At 36.0% G+C, this 24,576-nt stretch overlaps 1 protein-coding gene across 1 annotated transcript; it reads right to left on the bottom strand.

The window, feature by feature from the left end:
- Positions 1-22,760: 22,760 nt before the first annotated feature.
- Positions 22,761-23,780, bottom strand: LOC149531766 (uncharacterized). The gene has a single exon (XM_089810951.1). It carries the CDS (start codon positions 23,512-23,514, stop codon positions 22,873-22,875), a length of 642 nt encoding a protein of 213 aa, XP_089667077.1. The 5' UTR covers positions 23,515-23,780; the 3' UTR covers positions 22,761-22,872.
- Positions 23,781-24,576: the final 796 nt, after the last annotated feature.

Genomic DNA, 24,576 nt, shown 5'->3' with positions numbered 1-24,576 from the left:
CTCCTTATCTTTCTTGAGTTCTCTCTTATGCTAACTATCCAACTATTGTTTCATGCCTTGTATTCCCTTATAAAGATAAATTAGATCTTTTGTCGTTCATCCTCCATCGTCCATTTTAGGGTTAGGTAGGATTAGGTAGGATTCAATGAATCTACCCTCCTTTTCATTTTAGTCTCTCTAGAAACTTCTCCTTCAATCATCTTTGAATTCGCCTAAAAATGATTCATCTTGAATTCTCTACCACCAGCTCATCAAGTTTATCTTCCACATGGTTCACACAATCCAAGAAATTAAACTTGTTGGCTCAGATTCATCAAATTCATGATCTTTCTGTAATGTCCCCATTTTAGCAATTGACCAAGTGTGTGCATGTTAGCCTTGTTCTACATGGTCCCGAGGGCTAACGAAGGGTTTAATGGGATCTTGGAGTGTTTTGTCCTAGTCATTTCCAGTTTGGGCCAAAACGAAGTTGATTTACTCAGTTTTAGGCATACTTACTATTTTTAGTAAGTCGGCAGGACACAGTGCAGGTCAATTTTGGTGATTGGATTCGATACTCCTCGGTGAGAGCTTTCCGATGAGCTATCACTCGCATTATTCGGAGTCCGATTGCTAATACATTTTAATGCCTGAAGTTTTATTAAAGTAACGTCTAATTTAATTGTAAAATATTAAAGTGTTACTTTAATATTTATTTTATGGTGATGTGTACCCAAGGGCGACATAAGGGGTATTTTAATATATGTTTTATATTACACATCTTTTATCCCACATTGCCCATATGAGTTGAGGGGACCCGTGGGAATAGAATAAAAGGAAGCATTTGTGGCTTCATTAGACAGGTTGAATATGAGAAGAAATTGGTGTGTGAGTTGCAGCTTTGTTTTTGGCATTTGAGGACGTCTATCCTCTCTTGTAACATTCTAGACGTCATTCCCTTGGGGTTTGGCCTTTGGAATTCTTTCTTATTGGCTTCATTATCAGGCAGTTTAGTTGCATTTCCGGCTACAGGCAGATTTGATATTTTGCTCATATCTTCTTCACTACTTGTTCGACGCTTATGCCACTTGGAGGGAATGGTATTATGAAGGTAGTGGACTGATTGGAGGACAAAGTATTGTAGCAGCAAGTTCGTAAGCATGGGCTGGAGTATTATGACAATATTGCTGAAGTAATTAGTGAGTTGATAAATCTGCTATGTATTTGATTTTATGAATTCTGAAAATAACATTTTATTAGCAGCAGTTCATTTCCACTTTGCATATCATTGTAGTTGCTTTCTTGTTTATGTTGTATGATACCAATACCATGCACGAAACACAACAAACAATAAATGTTTGATTTTCGGAATTATAAGGGGTTTAAAACATTAAACAGAGAAATAAGAAGTTGAATGCAAACTGTTTGACATAATTCCTTTCAGCAATTTGGTTTAGTTTTTTAGGACATCCAGGGGTGTCCATTACAGTGGTATCAGAGCTATAAGTCTTGCCATCCTGTGGAGGTCTTATAGGGAATTTGGAACAGCCGGATAGAGGGAAAAAGTAAGTAAAAAAAACACAGGCTAAGCATTTATGTTTGAGCATGCGACAGGGGTCTTATAATTTCCGCGATACCAGAGCAAGACAAAATAGGATTTTAGACTTGCAAAGCAAACAGTCTAGTACATCCGTGCAGGGGGACATTGAATTCAACCATACAGACACAGAGGAGATATTCTGTGATCAGGACAATAATATGGGTGATCAAGATGACAGGAATACAGGATTAGGCGGAGGCAGAAATGTTGGTCCAGATCAAGGGGAGGTACTGTTCTGACAGTTACTGGATACATTAGAGCAGGGGCAGCGTATGCAGCAGGAGCAGAATAGGCGAATGGACATGATGTTGCAGCTCATGGCTAGACAGATGGGTGTCAATATTAATCCAGGTGATGCCAACAACAGAAACAATAACAACGAGGGAAACAATAACAACGGGGGAAACAATAACCATGAAGGCCAAGGCAACAACAATGGTCCTGAGAATAACATTAATGGTAATAATGGACATGGCAACAATGGGAATGAGGCTGATAACTTTAGACACGTTGCACGCCCAGCACAGATTGTGAGCTCGAGACCTCTTCTACCCACTTTTCCACCCAGAGGTCCAGTTCATCCAGTAAACGAACCACAGATTACCGAGTTACAGGATCAGTTCAGGAGGGACTGGGAGGCTAGTGGACCAGAGTTTCAAGCGGATATTTCTCTTAGAGATTATATGGACTTGAGGATGAGACACATGCCTAAAGCAGGAGGGAGGAATCAAAACTTTGAGCTGAGGAAGAAAGTTGGAAAACTTTCTTTACCTTATTATGATGCTTCAGGGAAGATGACTGCACGAGCTTGGGTGCAGAAGGTAGATACATACTTGCAGCTTAATCCTATGCCTGAGGAGGAGGCTATCAAGTATGCGGCTATGCACTTGGATGGCATTGCACATGAATGGTGGCATCATGGCATGGTGACTTTGGGGCATAATCAGATTACATCCTATGAGGAATTCACCGAAACATTGATTGGGAGATTTGACACAAAGGATCCCGAGTTACATTTCAAGGAGCTAGCACAGTTAAAACAGTCAGGTTCTGTGGATGCTTACATTGCTGAGTTTCAGCGCTTGTCTGTACTTGTTACTGATATCTCTCCTAGGAGATTGGTGGTGTTATTTTGTGATGGTCTTGCTGATCCATTACGAGGTTGGGTGAAGGGACATGATCCACTCACGTTAGCTGAAGCAACTAAAAAGGCACGAGATTTAGCCCCTTCGGTATACAAAGGAAAAAACCATTCAACAGATTCTTCCTACCGCAAGGACAAAGACAAAAAATCATTTCAGAAAGAGTATAGCAAACCCAAAGAAGGATCAAAAGGACTAGACAATGAAACCTTGAATGAACTTCGAAAGAAGAAGCTGTGCTTCCATTGTAGAGAGCCTTGGGACTTATCTCATAAATGTTCTCTCAAGGCTAAGGCAAATCAAATGGAGTATTTTTCAGCAGAAGAGTCAGAGTCAGAAGGGGAGGATCAGCACTCCGATTCAGATGAGGGTAACACTATAGAGGAGAGCAACATTCCTAAGGATGATAGATCGTTGGCACGCTTGACAGGGGCCCAAAAGGCAATCACATTTAAGGTCAGGGGTACTATCCAGGGGCAGAAAGTGATATCTCTTATTGACACTGGGGCTACACATAACTTCATAGATGCACAGTTGGTAGCCAGGAGAGGGTTACAGACAGAGGAGCATGATGGGTTTAGAGTCATGGTGGCTAACGGTGATAAGTTATTATGTACTCGGAAGATATCTAATCTTTGCATCAGGTTTGGAGATGGCTACGAGTTGGAAGATGAGTTCTATGTTGTGGACATGGGAGATTATGATGTCATCCTCGGCATGACATGGATGGCTTCACTAGTTGAGTTCACACTCAATCTAGCGAAATTGGAGATGAGATTCCAGCATGAGGGGAGAACTGTGGTACTTAGAGGGCTTTCAGATGGAGGTTGCAGAATAGTGTCCTTGAGGAGAATGCAGAGACTTTTTCGTCATGATGACATAGAGTGGGCAGCAGAGTGCCACATTATGCCAACTTCACCAGAGCCACAAGAAAAGAGTCATCCACTAGATGTCCAGAAGATACTTGATAGACACGCTAAAGTATTTAGCGATATTCCTCATGGGGTTCCTCCTGACAGAGGGATGGAACATGTTATTGAGCTCGAGGAGGGAGGCAAACCAGTTATGATTACTCCCTATCGTCATCCTAAGAAACACAAGGATGAGATAGAGAAGGCGATTAAGGATTTGTTGGAGATGGGGCATATCAGGCCCAGTAAGAGCCCTTTTGCTTCAGCAGTAGTATTGGTAAAGAAGAAGGATGGGACAATGCGCATGTGCATCGATTACAGGGCACTGAATAAGAAAACAATTAAAAACAGGTATCCCATTCCTAGGATTGATGAGCTGATTGATGAGTTGCATGGGGCATGCTTCTTCACCAAAATTGATTTGCGATCCGGATACCATCAGATCAGGATGAGAGCAAAGGACATTGAGAAAATAGCCTTCCGATGTCACTATGGCCACTTTGAGTTCATGGTTATGCCATTTGGTCTAACCAATGCACCTACTACATTTCAAAGTTGTATGAACCAGGTATTCAGGAAGCAGCTGAGGAGATTTGTCTTGATCTTCTTTGATGACATCTTGGTCTTCAGTAAGACCTGGGAGGAGCACTTACATCATCTGGAGGAGGTGTTATCTATTCTGGAGAGAGAGTCATTGTATGCCAAAGAATCTAAATGTGAGTTTGGCATGACTGAGCTCCTTTACCTAGGGCATATCATTAGTGCAGATGGCGTTCGGGTTGATCCCGAAAAGATTAGAGCTATTGTAGAGTGGCCTACTCCCACAAACCTTACACAGCTTAAGGGATTATTTGGTTTATGTGGTTTTTATAGAAGGTTTGTTAAGGGATTCTCATAGATTGCTACACCCTTGACAGATCTTACCAGGAAAGGAGCCTTCGTGTGGACAGGGGCAGCACAGAGGTGTTTTGAGCATTTCAAGCAGGTAATGTTTTCATGTCCAGTTCTAGCTCTACCGGATTTCACAAAGCCTTTTGAGCTTCATTGTGATGCATCAGGTGATGGGATTGGAGCAGTATTGATGCAGGAGAAGCATCCCATTGCATTCGAGAGTAGGAAGCTCCGAGGAGTTGAGAAAAGTTATTCTGTCTATGACCGGGAGATGTTGGCCATAATGCATGCATTGGCCAAATTTCGATCATATTTGGTAGGTGGACATTTTGTGATCAAGACTGATCACAACAGTATTAAATACTTCATGAGCCAGCGTGATCTTAATGACCGGCAACAAAAATGGGTGACTAAATTGCAGGCTTATGACTTTGACATAGAGTTTGTCAAAGGTAAGAAAAATGTGGTGGCTGATGCCTTATCTCGGAGACCTCACTTATGTGCTCTGGCAGAGATTTCAAGAGATTGGAGAGATCAGATTATAGCAGAGTATGTCGGAGATGCTTGGTCTTCTGGATTGATTTCAGGTACCATACAGGATGATCGCTATGAGGTGATAGATGGATTGATCAGAGTTCAGGACAAGGTTTATTTGATTCCGTCATCACATTTGAGAGAGGCGATATTGAAGGCATTTCATGATGCACCCACAGCAGGACATCCGGGGGTCTTCAAGACCTACAGGCAGATCCGAGAGCGGTTTTCATGGAAAGGGCTCAAGGATGATGTTCAGAGGTATGTCAGGGAGTGTATGGTTTGTCAACAGAATAAGGGAGAACACACATTTCCTGCAGGTTTATTACAGCCCTTGCCCATTCCTGATAGGAAATGGGAAAGTATTTTGATGGACTTCATCACTGGTTTACCACGAGTGCAGGGAAGGGATTGCATCTATGTGGTGGTGGACCGCTTGACGAAGTTTGCTCACTTCTTTGCTATTCCGTCCACTTACACAGCAGCACAAGTGGCAGATCTTTTCTTTAAAGAGATATTCAAGTTACATGGGTTGCCCAGATTCATTGTCAGCGACCGGGATAGTAAGTTTATGAGTGTTTTTTGGCAAGAGTTGTTTAGGTTGTGTGGTACAGATCTTACACCTAGCACTAGTTATCATCCACAAATAGATGGGCAAACAGAGATTATGAATAAATGGGCGGAAGGATATTTGAGGAACTATGTAACTACACAACAAAAGGCTTGGATCAGATGGTTGCATATGGGAGAGTATTGTTATAACACCACTTATCATATGTCCATCAAGATGACTCCTTTCATGGCACTCTATGGTTATGAAGCACCTAGCTTCATGGATTTAGTTTTGGGGGACAGTAGAGTGCCTAAAGCCAAAAACTTATTGCAGGATAGTCAGGACATCCTGAAAGTGCTCAAAGAGAATATACAACAGGCCCAGAATCAACAGAAATCGTATGCTGATCAGCACCGAATAGAGCGTAGCTTCGAGGTAGGGGATATGGTTTACTTGAGGCTACAACCATATAGACAGTCATCGCTCAAGAAGAGCGGAGCTGAAAAGTTGAAACCTAGATTTTATGGTCCCTACAGGGTGATTCGCAAAGTGGGCAAAGTCGCCTATGAGCTTGAGCTTCCAGAGGGCAATCGAGTGCACAATGTGTTTCATGTGTCTAGGCTTAAGAAAGCCATTGGTCAGAGTGTAGTACCTTCTGCAGATTTACCCCCTTTGGATGAGGAGGGGAAGCTTGTGTTAGTACCTGAGGCTATTGTGGATACCAGAGAGAGGAAGCTTAGAAACAGGATAGTGAAGGAGTATTTGGTCAAATGGAAAGACTTGCCGGAGGAAGATTCTACATGGGAGAGTGAGTAGGTTATTCAGCAGGCTGGACTGAGATTGCTTGAGGACAAGCAATTTCAAGGGGGGCAGACTGTAATGTTCCCATTTTAGCAATTGACCAAGTGTGTGCGCGTTAGCCTTGTTCTACATGGTCCTGAGGGCTAACGAAGGGTTTAATGGCATCTTGGAGTGTTTTGGCCTAGTCATTTCTAGTTTGGGCCAAAACGAAGTTGATTTACTCAGTTTCAGGCATACTTACTATTTTTAGTAAGTCGGCAGGACACAGTGCAGGTCAATTTTGGTGATTGGATTCGATACTCCTCGGTGAGAGCTTTCCGATGAGCTATCACTCACATTATTCGGAGTCCGATTGCTAATACATTTTAATGCCTGAAGTTTTATTAAAGTAACGTCTAATTTAATTGTAAAATATTAAAGTGTTACTTTAATATTTATTTTATGGTGATGTGTACCCAAGGGAGACATAAGGGGTATTTTAATATATGTTTTATATTACACATCTTTTATCCCACATTGCCCATATGAGTTGAGGGGACCCGTGGGAATAGAATAAAAGGAAGCATTTGTGGCTTCATTAGACAGGTTGAATATGAGAAGAAATTGGTGTGTGAGTTGCAGCTTTGTTTTTGGCATTTGAGGACGTCTATCCTCTCTTGTAACATTCTAGACGTCATTCCCTTGGGGTTTGGCCTTTGGAATTCTTTCTTATTGGCTTCATTATCAGGCAGTTTAGTTGCATTTCCGGCTACAGGCAGATTTGATATTTTGCTCATATCTTCTTCACTACTTGTCCGACGCTTATGCCGCTTGGAGGGAATGGTATTATGAAGGTAGTGGACTGATTGGAGGACAAAGTATTGTAGCAGCAAGTTCGTAAGCATGGGCTGGAGTATTATGACAATATTGCTGAAGTAATTAGTGAGTTGATAAATCTGCTATGTATTTGATTTTATGAATTCTAAAAATAACATTTTATTAGCAGCAGTTCATTTCCACTTTGCATATCATTGTAGTTGCTTTCTTGTTTATGTTGTATGATACCAATACCATGCACGAAACACAACAAACAATAAATGTTTGATTTCCGGAATTATAAGGGGTTTAAAACATTAAACGGAGAAATAAGAAGTTGAATGCAAACTGTTTGACATAATTCCTTTCAGCAATTTGGTTTAGTTTTTTAGGACATCCAGGGGTGTCCATTACACTTTCTCATAATGTTGACACTCGGCATTAACTTTCTTTTGAGGCTCGGCACAAACTACATTTCTCAGCATCCACTATCAAAACACTAGACACGAACTAAAGTTTACTAGTGCTTAGCATCAACTAAAATTTACTCAGCTTACACTATATCACTCAACATATAGTGATCTTTGACTTTACTTGACTCCAACTAATTTTCTATTTAGCTTGCACTAACTTTTCTCGACACCTATCGTCCACTTGGTCAAGCTTGGCAAACTTAATTCTTCTTTTTTGTTCTTCTAGACTTAATCAGTATACCCAACCTTTGCAACCTTAAGTAGATATTCAATGCACTATAATATCATTGTCTTAACTAATCCTTGTACTTCTTTTCTATGTCATAACTCAACATTTTCTCTAGGTGCTCTTGTTATCTCATTTGATCAAATCCTCTTCATCAATCAAACAAATGATAGTACTCAAATCATCTAAGCAATTGTCTTACCAATGAATATTGGTTTGATTTTAGCGACAAAAAAATGATTGAAACACACTTGCATACTTGTATCAATCTATTTTCAACATTATTTATTTAATTTTTAATTTATGGAAGCTTTGCCATAGATGAATTTCAATTACTTGGAATAGCCTATTTTCATTTGGGTTGATTCAGGGTCTAACTAGTTGAACTAGTTATTTACTCTAATCAATTATTCACTCAAAAAGTGAATAAGTATTGAAAGAGGAAATTAATTACTCAATTCTAACGTTGTGAGAGCTACAGGTGTGGGATCTTCACAAGATTGGTCTCGTTCGATCTAGCTTGGGGAGACCTTGCTTTGTCATATTTTCTAGCAGCTTATGCAGCTTATTTATTTTATTGTGTTGTTTCTTATTGTTTCCCTTTTGGCTGCTAGGTAGGGCTCTCCTATTTTCATGTTTCAACTCTATTTCTACTTTTTTTTTTAGTAGTTCTATGTTAGGAGGCTGAGAAATAGTGTTCCCCTTCGTTTCTAATTTTTGGTTCTGCCTGGTTGGCCGGGTATGAATGTTTTTCCTATTTTTAGGATGAGGGTTTTGGATTTTGCACCGTTAGGCTAGCAAATGTTTCATACGATGTCCGAACCTAAATTTTATTGGATTTTCGTGGCTTTTGTGCCCTAAGACCAAAAGGGTTTTATTTTTGAAGTTTTCCAATTTTGGGGTTTTTACCTTGATTTGTGTGTCGCCTAGTTTTCTCGAGTTTTCTTGGGATGATGTTGGTCATGGACCTAGACCATCTGTTAGGATATCAGTTAAACCATTGTTGCACTTTTATGTTGCATTAGGATGTGTGTTGCATCCGTCCTCCTGACCTTGTTTTTGGTTGAGTAATATTTTTCTTGTGTTCTCATCTAGTCCTTATGTTATGACCTTTGTGATGATGGTGCGCCACACACGAGTACGTGCACGTACATTTTTTGGGTGACTTGCAAGACCCGATCTTCCATGGTTTTATGGGAGTTATGAACATTTGGGGTTGGGTTGGGAATATGCATGCCTACGGGCACTCATTGTTGAATGAGCATGGGTAGAGTAGGGTAGCACCATAGAGGGGAATTCTATCTCACAGCCTAGTGATCATTGTGCCCCAAGGGTTGGCAGAGGAAGTTTTAATCAAGTGATAACTAAATAAAATATTGGGTGGTAATAAATATAAGATAATAAAAAGATTATGGATTTTGCTCCTTCCATTGGGAAGTGAGAGTTGTCAATACAAGTTTGTGCTATCCAATGCCAAGTGACTCTCCATTGTTGAAGTTGATGAAATATCAACCCCATAGCTCCCAAGAATCGCCTGCATGCAAACACCTATCATAGAAAGATAGAAGCAAAAGCTATGGAGGCTTGAATAGCCATATCCATAGATGAGACATTCTTGATCAGCAAAAAGATAGATTGCTATAATCAAAAGTGAATGAATAAAATTACAAAGAGATCAATCCTTATAAAAGGAGATCAAAACCCTAAAAAGGTCTAACCTAGGTTGCATGATAATAATTAATAAAATAATTAATTATTATATGCCTAAAGTTTGGCTTAAGTAAACTAGAGATAATAAGTGACTTAATAATTAAATCAAATTGATTTAATTAATAAGGTAATATCTTATTACTCTAACACCCCCCCCTTAAGATAAACTTAGGGAGTACCTAAAAACCTATAAACTATTGCTAAAAGAAAATTTGGGTCCTAGCAACAAGGCCTGATGAGGTACCCAAGCACAACCAAATCTCTGTAAAGAGGAGAAATAGAGGAAACCACATGGGAAAAACCCTACTCCAAAAAGAGATGGAAAGAGTATTCCAAGAGATAGGAACAAAATATTATCATGAAAAACACCATTAAAGCGTGAAGCTACAAACACTACCAAACTGCTAATCTGAAAAACCTCCACTATATAGAACATGACCAGGTAGAGAAGACTAAGTCTAAAGAGATTATCAATCGAAGATGGAAGGTATTTTTATGGCCTCCAAAAATAGGAATGAAAGAATGTCTATATGGTAAATGATTCATCTCATCGAAATGCATAGGTATCCAACCACTACAATCATCATGTATATAGGATCAAATACTGAATACATTGCTCACTCCATCAAACCAAGAAAGCAATAGAACTAACATAACCCCCTTCTAATGCTGAGAGGTAAGACATGAATACTGAAATTGAATGCAATATCTCTTATAGAAAGAAGAACTAGGAACATCAAAAGTGCAAAAGAAATACAAACACATCTAGTGGCACGTGTCATCGACACATCATGAGGCTAATGTCATGGAAGGAACACTCACTTGACAAAGGAAGATGAAAAATATGGCTAACATAAAACCCTCCAAGGCACTTTATAATGTAGTGCGGATACAACAACACAAAGATGTCCAAGATCCTGAAATGTAATAGAGTGGCACTTTATCTCAGTGTGTTTGCAAAAATACTACAAAAGGATGTCAACAAAGATCAAGAGACATCAAGTTGATACAAGAGATAGTACAACCCACAAAAAATCATTTGAAACAACAAAATCGATCCTTAAACCTAAAACAACCAAGATATCCATCAAGATTCAAAAAAGCAAAAAACTAAATGGGATGTGCTTGGAGAAGAATCTGGAAAAAAAAATGTCTCAAAATATGTCTCTTAGAGCGCAAAAAAATAGAACTTCTAACTTTGACAAAAAAAAAAATAGGCCACCAAATAGTATCAAAAGTCTAAATAAACTACACCATCACAACGGGCTTGGAATCAACTTTTTGGGACTTCTTTCGGATTGAAAAATAGAATCTAGATGAGCAAGTTATGGCGTGAAAACCACATGTAGGTCAAAAAAGCACTGGAAAAGGGCAAAATAAATTTGTATCACCTTGGGATCCATGCCAAAATACCTTAAAAAGTGTGCACAACAATACCATAAATTTCCTTGGGAAGCATGTCAATTTTGTAACAAAATCATCTCGATTTACGTGCCCAAAAATCTCAATTTGTGTACCAAAAAAATCTCAAATTTTGTGCAAAAAATTATAGAATCGCCAACTCTGGAGACGTGTCAAAAATCTTAATTTTTGTGCAAGAATAAAAAAATCATGCCTCAAGAAATGTGTCCAATCTAGGAGCAAAAAATTTTTGCCTCAAATTCCAACTGTGTCTGAATAAGACAAATTTTATATGAAAATTAGGGTTTTTGGGCACTCTAAGCTCAACGATGATGTCTGTTTGGGCTCAAAGTGACCCAAAAATCAGTGACCCCCCAGATTCAATACAAAATAACTCTAAAAAATAAAAGCCTCTAAAAGAAAAAGTACAAATCTGAAAGTCAAGCCAAACTTCTCATAAACGAAATAGAGGCATGAAGATCTGGAGCTATCATACCATATTGAAGTTGATGAAAGATCAACCCCAAAACTCCCAAGAATCACCTATAAGCAAACACCTATCACAAAAATAGAGAAGCAAAAAGCTATAGAGGCCTGAATAGCCAAATCCATAGATGAGACATTCTTGATGAGCAAAAAGAGAAATTGTTATAATCAAAATTGAATGAATAAAATTACAAAGAGATCAATCCTTATAAAAGGAGATCAAAATCCTAAAAAGGTCTAACCTAGGTTGCATGATAATAATTAATAAAATAATTAATTACTATATGCCTAAAGTTTAGCTTAAGTAAACTAGAGATAATAAGTAACTTAATAATTAAATCAAAATGATTTAATTAATAAGGCAATACCTTATTACTCTAACATCCATGTTGTCAGTCCCTACATAGTTACCCATTGAGTGTCTAACCAGGACCTGTAGTACTTGCATTGTCTCATGATCTTGGTTTTACTCATCATTACTGTTTGGGGTGAGTGATAGCCATGGACATTTGTTTTATGTGTGTTTGTGGTTGGATCATTATCTTCATCAACACAACGGGAGTGGACTTACTGGTTTCACGTGGTTGGGAGGCATAGATGCCTATACCACTACTAGGGATCGATGTACAGAGATGGCTTATTTTCCTAGTGTGATATTTGTTGGATGTTTTCACTTGGTACTTTCAGTTCTGGAGTATGCTTTCTTGTGATTTATGCTTTCATTAGAATACTTGGGTATCATGTTTAGATTATGTTAGTTTATTTAACGTATTTCCTTATTAGGATGTTTAGCATATGATTAGATGATGTTATTTTCTTAGTTGGAGTACCTATGACTTATTGGATTAGCATGTTAGATTTCATATTCTTATGATGTTATTATGCCTTAGTAGTGGCGTCCTCATTAGACAGCTTTGACTATCTAGTTGGCAGTTTTGGATGTTATGTGTGGGGGATGGCTAGGGCCTTTGAGGTCTCATGATGCTATTATGGTTGAGAGGAACCACACATGATTATTGTTGTTTTATGTACATTGTGATGTTGCTTTCAGTACTTTTCCTTCACTGCTATGGTTAGATGGTTAGATGCAGTTTTTATCTTTCTGTTATTATATTTCAGTGTCTATGCCTTGATTTGTGGATCCAATACTCCCCAATGTGGAGAAAATACATTTTCCATCTTTTTATTCCTTGTTTTTCCAATATGTTGTTATGGTTCCTTGCTCAAGATTTTACTTCTTCGAGCGAGAGTGTGGAAGTTTCGTGTGGTTCTTTGCATTTCTTCGCGTGGCTTATTGCACTTCCTTGCACGAACCTCAGCACTAGTGTAGTGCTTTTTCGTTGTTGGACCTAGCATTTCCTTGTGTGAGATGGTGTTCCCTCGCATGGATTTGTGTACTTTATTGAATGAAGAGGTACTTCCTCATGTGATACTATCAGTTGTAAATTCTCTCGCACAAAAAATAGGGGGCATCTCTGTTGTTTTTTGGAGAATGCAATTTGGTGATTTGAGTACCCTTTAAGAGTGCTAGTATTTCCATGCTTTGACAGATCAAAGATTTTGTGTTCTGATGTCATCTTTGGTTTTCGTCGTTCAGTTTCATCGAGTCAGTTCAGTAGTGGCATTTGGAGATCCGTTGGTGTTTGAATGTTTTGGTTTGTCTTCCATTGTGATCTTTGTGATCCTTTTATGTTGATTGTCATGTGCATCCATACTTGTTTTTAAAAAAATTATCTTGGCTTATATTTATCATTGTTCTTGTTAGTTTGTGGTAATTGATCAGGGAAGTACTATACATAATTCATAAATTCTTTGGGGTACTATTCGCTAATGGCTAATATTCACCAGTTGGCTATTATTTATTCACCAATTTATGGGTGACATGTTGTAACTAATTTTAACCCTAAAGAGACAAAAATGCTTGTATAAAAGGGCTTAGGGATAGGGATTGTTTCATAAGGTGTGATGCAAAAATTGCTTCTTGCAGTGGTATTGAGCTGTAAGGGATTACAGATTGTGATCAAGTTGTAATCACTATATCATAATAATATTTGACTTGTTGTTTGGTGGACGTAGCCTAAAGTTTGGGTGAACCGCATTAAATCTTGGTGTCTTGTGTTCTGTTCTATGTGATCTATTATTTTCTGATATTGTTTATATTTTCATGAAATTGTTATTTATGTTTGTGGTTTAAATCCTAACAGTTCCAAGGATCTTCGAGCGGGGCATTACAAAATATATTTTTATACCTTGCATAGTGATGTTTCTTATTTGATAATAATCTATAGTTTACCTCATAAGTGATATATTTTCTTAACATTTTATTTTGTTTAGTGCTAGGTACCCTATGATGTTTCTTTAATCATCAATGGTGTTGCTTTGTTATATAATACTTCTTGTTGGATATGGAATGTTTGCATTTTGTGCATAACTATCAGTTCTTGTTTAAAATTCATCTTTATATGTCATAAGATGTCGTTCTATAATCTTACGATAGACTTTCTTTCTTGTCTCATGCTTGGGGGGCAAGGCCTTTATATATTCTTTTTCTCTAAGGATCAACTTTCCTAAGTACAATGGAATTTATTTATTATGTGACATTAATTTCTTATAAAGAAATTGTGTCTTGATCATGAATCTCTCTTATACAAGAGGTTTGTGTACTTGATCATCACCTCTTCTTTATTTGCAAAACTATGTTCATTATAAACATTTACCCTTACTATTTTCTCTAAAGTTTGTCATCCTTCTTCCAAGGATCCCTATTTTTCACCTACATATGAGGCTAAATAGGTGCATCCTTGTTATTTTTTTGAAGTTGTATCTTTGTTTATGACACTCTTCTTGAAGGTAGATGTCTTGTAAAAACAAACTCTTCCTTTCAAGAGTCTCTTCTCATTTGCAACATATCCTTTCATAATTTATCTATTTCCTTAGCTTATAAGAGTCCATGCTCTTTGCTAATTTTATGGTATACATTGTTGATAAAGGATATCTCCTTGTTGATAGAAGTAGTTATCCTTGGTTCTCTTCCTTATGATGTCCATGGCTACATAATCATCCTAAGGAGGGGGCATATATACACCCTCTTTGTACATAGTTTCAATGAAGTGTAAACACAGATTTTGATATGACTTGGAATACTTTAGTCTTGGTCATTGGGTATGATTTCTAGGTCACTCTCAAATACATGCATTCACTTCATGTCTCTTTTGCACACACAAGAACATATGTTAAATCTCATACATATGGGTAACTCATGACATTTGTTAAATCCTTTATGAGTAACAATGATGCTTCTCCATCTCGAGGACATGCATCTTTTTTTCTTTTTTTTGCTAAATCCCTCCATGGGTGGACACACATACACACATGCACATGCATGGATAAATCGCTGATGGCACACATGATTGACTATTGGGCATACAAATCCACTAGACTATTTGATCCTAGTTTTTGTTTTTGTTTTTCAAGATTAACTATCACGTACACAAACCTATCAGATCATTCAATCCTTCCTCATTGTGATTCACAGTAAGGAACACAAACCTTACTAATCAATCACTCCCTCTCTCTTCATGCTTCCATGTTGGTAGGACAAAATTATGAGGGACGCAGTTCTTTGTGGTTCTCTAGCCTTTCCTATATGGTCTCTAATATTTTGTAATAGCCTTCCAAATATGATATTAGTGAGTGAGACATTTTCTTAGCCAAAGTCTCTTTCACTAGTTGATTTTGGATTTAGTACTAACCCTTTTGTGTATTTTTGGCTTTGTTTTCATTTTGTTTTCTTTTGTTTTATTTTTTCTTTGCTTTTGTGCTCTTATGCATGGGAACAGAGTTAGAATCCTAGGTTTGGGGTCGTATGTCCTTAAGCTTAGTGATGCCCTACCTTGATGTAAAATTATCTTTCTTCTCTCCTTCCTTTATCAAGAGCATGACTTGCCTCATACTCGCGCTGAAACAGGGGCTAAATGTACCATCTTAAAATGGACACACTTCATTTTGAGACCTTTTGGCCCTTCTTAGTGTGGTTTTGATCTCTTTTTCTCGTCTCCTCTTTCATTTCATGCTTCTTAATCATCTATTTGTTTCCAAAATGGTCTTATAGGTACCATCTTGATACCCTTTTGACCATATCTCTAGTTCTGTCCATTATCTTCTAGTTTTATCTACACCACATTCTAGAGTTTTTTGTGGCCTTTCTGACCTGTTCACTGGGAATAGGTCAACCTAGGTTATGTTCACCTGGCTGGTAATCACGAATTTCAAGGCTCAAAAGTTCTTGAGTTTACCAATTATTTTATTTACTTCCTTAGTCGACCTAAGTTGTTTTCTTGCCCAAAAAGTATATTGAAGGAGGCTTGGGGACTTCATTTTCATATCTCATTCTCAAGTTATCTTCTCTCAATAAAAAAAGAATTCAAGGTGTTCTTCAAGCAAGTATTTTAAAGCATTCAAGTCTAAGCATCTCCTTCTTGCATCAAGCTTCTTCCTTCAAGGTGGTAGTGGAGTTTGGCTCTAAGGAGAAGATGCATCATTCTATTTCATTCAAATTCTTTCATTATTCATCAATGGCATGACACATACATTTTCATACATGAGGTTTTTACTTCTTCGATTTTCTTATGGTTTCTTTGAGTCAAGGCTATTACACTTACAAACTTGATCACATATCAAAGTCAATTGCATCTTCGAAGGTAATTGTATCTTTCACTTGATATTATTCATATCTATTACATGCAAGAATTTCATTTACATTTACATTTCTCAATTATGGTTAATTCTTTAACCTAGGGCTTGACCAAGGCAAGCCCTCATCAAACCCCAAACCCCCAAACCTTTCTTTTTTGTGTTGATTTGCAGGTTGGGAGCGAAAAGGATTATAGATCTAAAACCTGCAGTTTGCAAGCTTTTTGAAGTCACCAGTTTCAAAGTTGCGGACTACATCAACCTAATTCTAGGGCATCCTTCCAAGTCAACCTAGTTCTTAAGTCTCAGATTCTAGGGAGATTTCATGGTTTTGTTCCTTTCATCACTTTATTATGAAATTCACAGTTAGAAGTTCAAAAAAGATTCATCTCTTAAAGTTCTTGAGCTTAAATACATCTTCCTCTACACATTTCAAGGGGAGTCTTTCAGGCCATTTAGGTTTGATCCATTTCGATCTGAAAGTTCTTGAGCTTAAATACATCTTCCTCTATGAATTTCAAGGTGAGCCTTTCATATTTTATTTTCTTTCATATCTTTACCCCAGATTTGCATATTAACTGGGCTGATTGTATTCACATAGCATCTAGATTTACATTTCCTAAGAAATTAGTTCAATTTCACATTGACATTATCCAATTAAGGGCCTAAGAGAGTTTATTTCTTTGTATTGCATTCCTCTTTACAACCCAAATCTGGTGTTAGCAACCCTTTTCCTTTGGGTCCTAGCTAATCTAATTAGGATCATAAGTGGAATCATACTTATAAATTCTCCTCTTTCTCTCACACACATATTGAATGGCTTAATGTCCCCGTAAAGTGGAAGTCTACATCCTATTTGAAGTGCTTCAATTTTACCACTAAATAGCAACTACCTCTTCCAAGGGGTTTTCTTGCCTAACTCTAGCAATTTAGCCTCCTAGGAGGGAGGGAGGAGAAGGTAAAGAAAAAGATAATGAATACAGTTGGTCTCTTCCAGATCCCACCCCTGGCCCCATTGAGGTATGGGTTAAAGATGATTGCTAGGATTCTCCCCCTCATTTGATACTACTTTGGCCATTTGAGGTGGATTCCTCTAGATTGTGACCATGTTTTTTTTTATGAATAGTTAATGTTTTATGCTTCCATCCTGAGGCCATGTGACACTCACAGGGTGATCTTATATCCCCTAACCTTTTTTATGAATATGTACTTTAATATTATAAATTTATAGAAAAGGCCTACTCATTAAAAAAAATTCCACAATCAATTACAATTCAAACTATAAGCTTCCACCTTTGATTATGTGAGTATTTGATGCTAGAAATAGTCACATAATCAAAACTTTAAGCTTATACTTTTACCTCTTTACCTTTTAAAAATAAAAGGAATATTTACCACTTGCACATGTGCATAAGATGATAGGAAGATTAATAGACATCTCTTGAAACAAGAACTCCTATACATAGGTGTTTTCCTACAACAATTTTTTGATTCCATAGAGAATGAGTGAATGCAACAATTATTATGAATCACTAGGGTGGGTGAAGTGGCCATGACAATATTTATTAAAATCGTAAAGGTATACAAGTTTGCAACCTCATTAAAAAACACCTTTTGATGCCTCTATACTTTTAAAACTAGCTTTTATTTTATTAGATAAAGAGACATCTTGTTATTTGATGATAACGATCCATTTTCAAATAAATTGGTCTTCCTCCAAAACATTGTGATTTTTTTTAAATCTTGGATTCAACATTTAAAACTTCCATCAATTTTAGAAATCTCTTTATTAAGATACATATTATTTAGGTCTATAACTTTGATATAAAAAATTGAAAATAAAAGTATCACTTGGTTAAATGCTGAAATATATTTTTTGGCCTTTTAAAATAATATGAATTATTACCATTTTTTCATGTACATGAGATGATAGGGGAATTGATGGAGATCTCTTGAAAATAAGAACTCATAATTTCATCTCAAATTCAATATCACTTTTATATTCAAAAAATTACAAAATTTAATTGAATCATCATTATTGAAAAAACATTTACACCCATAATATATATTTTTAATAGATAGTTTCTCTACTCTAAAATATTGAAACAAAATTTACAATTTATTGTTAAGCTTTCACTTGAGATTTTTTAGGCAAATGAGATATCCACATTCCTAGTCCCAAATAAGAATTAGACAATCAAAAGATAAAGCTTGATTGAGGAAAAAGAATACGAATTTCTATAAATTCAAACCTATTGTATGTTTTATCCAGCTCTAAAGAAAGATGGAGAAGCCTAACATGGAGGACAAAAAGTGCATGGTTACTAGCAACAAATATTACTCATATTTTTTGTAATCTATAAAGTTAAGGTGATATAGAAGGCAAAGATGTGACTTGGCAAGGATTTTAAGGTTACCACTTTATTCATCGGAAAACAAGTCATTCCCAAGAATGTGTTGCTGACAATTCATGAGATTGAGAACATGCATTCTACAAAGTAAGAATTTTTCACCTTCCATTTTTCTCCACTCGATGAGTACAAGCACTTATTTCACATCCAAGTTTGGTTTATACGCTATTTTTGTATCTCATTCAAGTTGAACATGTAGATTAATATCAAGAAATCAAATTGAACAAGTAAAATTCTCTGGACATTCCAACCGTTTCCTTGCCCTATAGAAAATTTATTGCTTCAACCAATGAGATGATGAGGCTTTGCTACAACCATTATGAGTTACTAGGGTAGTAGTATGCCCCACAACATTTATTAATATCATTACTAGAGACAAATTTGAAACCTATGACAAGCTACAATTTCATAAAACTCAAAAAAAAAAAGTCTTTTGATGTTTGCATACAAGTTGATGGTGCTCCAAATCTAATGAAAATTGAATTACTTCATTAATTTTTGAAACTACTCTTTCGTTAATTTGACAAATAGCCAACTAGTTATTTGATCATAACAAAGATCCATTTTCACATTAGTCAGTCCCCCTTAAAAATTCATGATTATGGGGTTTTTCCAACTTTGCTTCTTTTTTTGAAGTTTGGTTGAGTAGTTAAAATCCATCAATTCTATAAATCCTCTCTATTAACATATATTTTCTTTGGTTCTATTAATTTGACATCGATGTTTGAAGACTTCACATTAAACATCACTTGATTCAATGATAAAATGTATTCTTTAAAGTAATCAAAATTCCACGATCTATTAGAATTCAAAATATAAGCTTCCATTTTTTATTGCATTAGTATTTTGATGATAAAATAGTACCACAAACAAAACTAGAAGCTTATATTTTCACCTTTTTACCTTTATATTCAAAAAATTACAAAATTTAATTGAATCATCATTATTGAAAAAACATTTACACCCATAATATATATTTTTAATAGATAGTTTCTCTACTCTAAAATATTGAAACAAAATTTACAATTTATTGTTAAGCTTTCACTTGAGATTTTTTAGGCAAATGAGATATCCACATTCCTAGTCCCAAATAAGAATTAGACAATCAAAAGATAAAGCTTGATTGAGGAAAAAGAATACGAATTTCTATAAATTCAAACCTATTGTATGTTTTATCCAGCTCTAAAGAAAGATGGAGAAGCCTAACATGGAGGACAAAAAGTGCATGGTTACTAGCAACAAATATTACTCATATTTTTTGTAATCTATAAAGTTAAGGTGATATAGAAGGCAAAGATGTGACTTGGCAAGGATTTTAAGGTTACCACTTTATTCATCGGAAAACAAGTCATTCCCAAGAATGTGTTGCTGACAGTTCATGAGATTGAGAACATGCATTCTACAAAGTAAGAATTTTTCACCTTCCATTTTTCTCCACTCGATGAGTACAAGCACTTATTTCACATCCAAGTTTGGTTTATACGCTATTTTTGTATCTCATTCAAGTTGAACATGTAGATTAATATCAAGAAATCAAATTGAACAAGTAAAATTCTCTGGACATTCCAACCGTTTCCTTGCCCTATAGAAAATTTATTGCTTCAACCAATGAGATGATGAGGCTTTGCTACAACCATTATGAGTTACTAGGGTAGTAGTATGCCCCACAACATTTATTAATATCATTACTAGAGACAAATTTGAAACCTATGACAAGCTACAATTTCATAAAACTCAAAAAAAAAAAGTCTTTTGATGTTTGCATACAAGTTGATGGTGCTCCAAATCTAATGAAAATTGAATTACTTCATTAATTTTTGAAACTACTCTTTCGTTAATTTGACAAATAGCCAACTAGTTATTTGATCATAACAAAGATCCATTTTCACATTAGTCAGTCCCCCTTAAAAATTCATGATTATGGGGTTTTTCCAACTTTGCTTCTTTTTTTGAAGTTTGGTTGAGTAGTTAAAATCCATCAATTCTATAAATCCTCTCTATTAACATATATTTTCTTTGGTTCTATTAATTTGACATCGATGTTTGAAGACTTCACATTAAACATCACTTGATTCAATGATAAAATGTATTCTTTAAAGTAATCAAAATTCCACGATCTATTAGAATTCAAAATATAAGCTTCCATTTTTTATTGCATTAGTATTTTGATGATAAAATAGTACCACAAACAAAACTAGAAGCTTATATTTTCACCTTTTTACCTTTTAAAAGCATAAGGAATATTTACCATTATTACATGTGCACGAGGTGATAGGAAGATTGTTAGATATCTTTTAAAACAAGAGCTCCTATATATATATATATATATATATATATATATATCACATTTTTACCATGACGCCAATTTTTAGAGGCTTACCTCTTTCTTAGAGGAGGCCCATTTTAAAATCAGTGGCTTGTCCACTTTTGCCACACAAAAAAAGAAAAAACTCATTATGAAACACTAGGGTGGTTGGAGTGCTCATCACAACATTTATTAAAATCATCAAGGTATACAAGTTTGCAACCTATGACAAGTTGTAATTTTGTCATCATGGAAAAAAATCCACCTTTCATGCCTCTATACTTTTGAAACTAGTCTTTTTCTTATTAGATGAAGAGACAACTAGTATTTGATCATAACAAGGATCCATTTTCAAATTAATTGGTCAATTCCTAAAATGTCTCTCTTAAGATACATATTCTTTGGGCCTATTAATCTCACATCATATATTGAAGCCAACCAAAACTAAACATCACTTAGTTAAATGATGAATTTGTATTTTAATCTTTTAAAACAAAGTGACTTATTACCACTTTTACATGTACGTGAAATGATAAGTGAGCTAATGATGATCTCTTAAAAATAAGAATTAAAAGTTTTATCAAACACTCATTCCAACTTCTAATATTCTAGAAATTACAAACTTAAATTGAAGTATCATTAGACTCATTACGACTTCTAATATTCTAAGAATTACAAACTTAAATTGAATTATCATTATTGAAAAAACATCGACACCTATAATATATGTTTCTAATAGAGTAGAGAAAGTTAAACTTTCACTTAGGCAAATGTATTTGAGATATCCACACTCCTAGGGGAAGAAACCTAGTAACCAATAGGATATGTGATAGCTTTATCATAAATACCTCCCAATTATTGCTCTTAAAAGAGCCCAAAAAATAAAAACATGAGTACTAATAGTCGGGATGTACTAATAGTCAAATCATTTTTTATTATTTTCCTCCAATTTTCTTTTCTCACAAGAACACATTATTGCTTAAATTTAAGCAAATGTCATTTACCGAACAACATGGGGACATAAGGTTATTGGGACATTTAACCAAAGTACTGGCATTTTTTTGAGTGTGACTATTTTATATTTTGAGATGAACATAGCCAATATCGAGCAAGTATTTTAAAATGACACTTTTTAACCATTTTGCGTTTTGCAATTCCTGTAGAGAGATTTGTGAATGCCCAAAAGCCAAAACCTTAACTTTAAGAACTCTTCACTCAACTATAAAGATATACCAAAATAATCGACAAAAACCGAATTAAAGTTTTAAAATTATAAATTACGTTAACTAATTATATTGTCTTCTCCACTAGTACAGATTAGATGTTTAGAAATTTAACAATCACAATATAAAGCTTTATTTTGAAGCCTAAAGCCCGTGGCTCATCGGATGTGACTATTTTGTTTGATTTATTAATTAATTTAAAAATCACAAAACCATGTTTCTGTGACTTTTAAATTAATTAATTAATCAAACAAAATGTCACATCCAGTGCAAATATTCGACTAGATATACGTCACCGAAGCCTAACAGGCCGAGCAAAAGTGCACGATTTCTGGCAAATAATATTACTCAGAATGTTTAACAGGAAGGCAATGATGTGCCTCAGCAACGACTTTAAAACTACTACTTCATTCATTATTCATCACAAAACATGTCATTCCCAACAACAGTACTTTCCTGACAGTTCATGAAATTGAGAACATGCATTCAACAACTGAGTTAAAATATCCGTGTTTCGTGTACCAAACAATCAATCACACTAAACATTGATGCAGTAAACATGTAAAACTTACCAAGTCTCCGAAATCCCATATAACTTGAATCAAAAAACAAACGTCAACCACCATGAAAACAGGGCAAAAACAGTTTCATTGGATTTAAAATACGAATCATTCCACGCCATGATCCAAAATGGGTTTCATTCCATGCACGAAGAATCCCCAACTGGATCAATACCCACTTACAGAGACGGTGTGGAGACCTTAAATTCAAGAGATTCAGGACAGAGAGGCTGATTCACATTCAATGGAGTCCCCCAAATCCAATCAGCCACATCAGTCTCATACAACAAACCGATCCCATCTTGGCAATTCAAGTTCAAATTCTTCTCACCATCATCCTCAGATTCATCCCAAATTTTGAAACCAGAAGCCCTTTCATCCTCCAAATTGGCGCCCATGAAATACTCCGAGCTTCCAAAGAGACTCTCTGCTGCTCCACACAAAGGGCTCTGAGGCCTCCAAAGCTCTTCAAACAAAAGCTCTTCACCCCCATTATCCCTCTTCTCCACTCCAACATCTTCAAGACCATTGAAGTAATCAGCAATATAAGACTCTTTTCTGATGGCTATCCCTCTGATTTCAGAAACAGGGCCATCCTTAAAACTCCATGGATCATCATCATTGAGAGCCATGGATTTCTCAGAAGAAAAACTGGCCAAATTGGTATAAAAATCATTGGTACCCACTTCCCCAAACCTTGCATTTTTGTGGTTGTGGAGATCTTCGGATCCCTCTCCTCCTTCTTCTTCTTGTTCTTCTCTGGGCCTCTTGTTCTTCATGGCTCCCACTCCCCCTCCCGCTCCCTCTCCCTCTCCCTCCATGAGAGAATCTGAGTTAGCAATTGCTGCTCTCCAAAAAAAGAGGCATGGCTTTAACCGCCCTTTAGCTTCATGTCAAAGCACATTTTCTTTGTTGAGCTTCCCAAGGAAGAAATTAACAAGGACACCACGCTATCTTTGCCTTTGGGGACAGCGAGAAATTATTAAAGAAAGTTCATCTCAACTGTTTTGCATGCTCGTTTAATGGGGGGAAGGTGAGGGGGAGGGCTTGTGTGCAAAACAAAGAGAAAGCAGTGAGAGAGAAGGTGACCCCATTTTCTCCATCACTTGTCATGTTTTCCATTTGGGGTTTTGGTGGGATTAGATATGGTGGGGATTTAGGAAAGGGAAAGGCTAAACTTGGAGGCTAATTCTTTGCTCACACGCCACGTTAACTTGTTTGAGTGGAATGTATAGATATTGCCCATGATTTTAGCCTTGGATGGAATCCTAATGAATTTTACTTTCAACTTTGGAGGAGAGGCATTGCTTGTGATGATAGAGTATTATGAGCTAGTTTGCTTGATGGTGCATGCCTTCCATGTGGCATTGCTATTTGGATATTTGTAGGAGGAAAAAGTGTATATTTGACATTTTCTTTTATATTCATTTTGATAAAAAAGAATTATTTAATCTACAAGATGGAGTTATTAGATGCAATTATTGTCCTACAAACTTTTCAATGTTTGTGTGTACATATATCTTGTAAGGTTTTAAGAATTGATGTTTTAGGTCATATTTAATTTAGATAAAAGTATGTTTTAAGTTTTTTCATAATATTATTTTTATTGATAAATATTCTATAAGAAAATAGCTTCTAGATAAAAGCATGTATAGCTTCTAGATGGATAGTATAGATCACATTTGTAATCTATTATTTTTCATCTTAATGATAGATCATCAAGTATAATACAAAACATTATTGTTATGTCTTTTAGATATAATAGTAATTGTATAAAGCTCTTAGTATTTGATGTTTTGATCACTGTAAGTCTATAGAGGGAAAATGTATATGTAATGTTTTTTAATTGGTTTTTATGTTTATTTTAGTTTTTTTGTTTGTGA

This window comes from Cupressus sempervirens, chromosome 11, assembly GCF_028749045.1.
Source record: "Cupressus sempervirens isolate cs-2001-9-10 chromosome 11, ASM2874904v1, whole genome shotgun sequence".
Lineage (NCBI taxonomy): Eukaryota > Viridiplantae > Streptophyta > Pinopsida > Cupressales > Cupressaceae > Cupressus > Cupressus sempervirens.
This window is presented reverse-complemented; position numbering and strand designations above follow the sequence as displayed.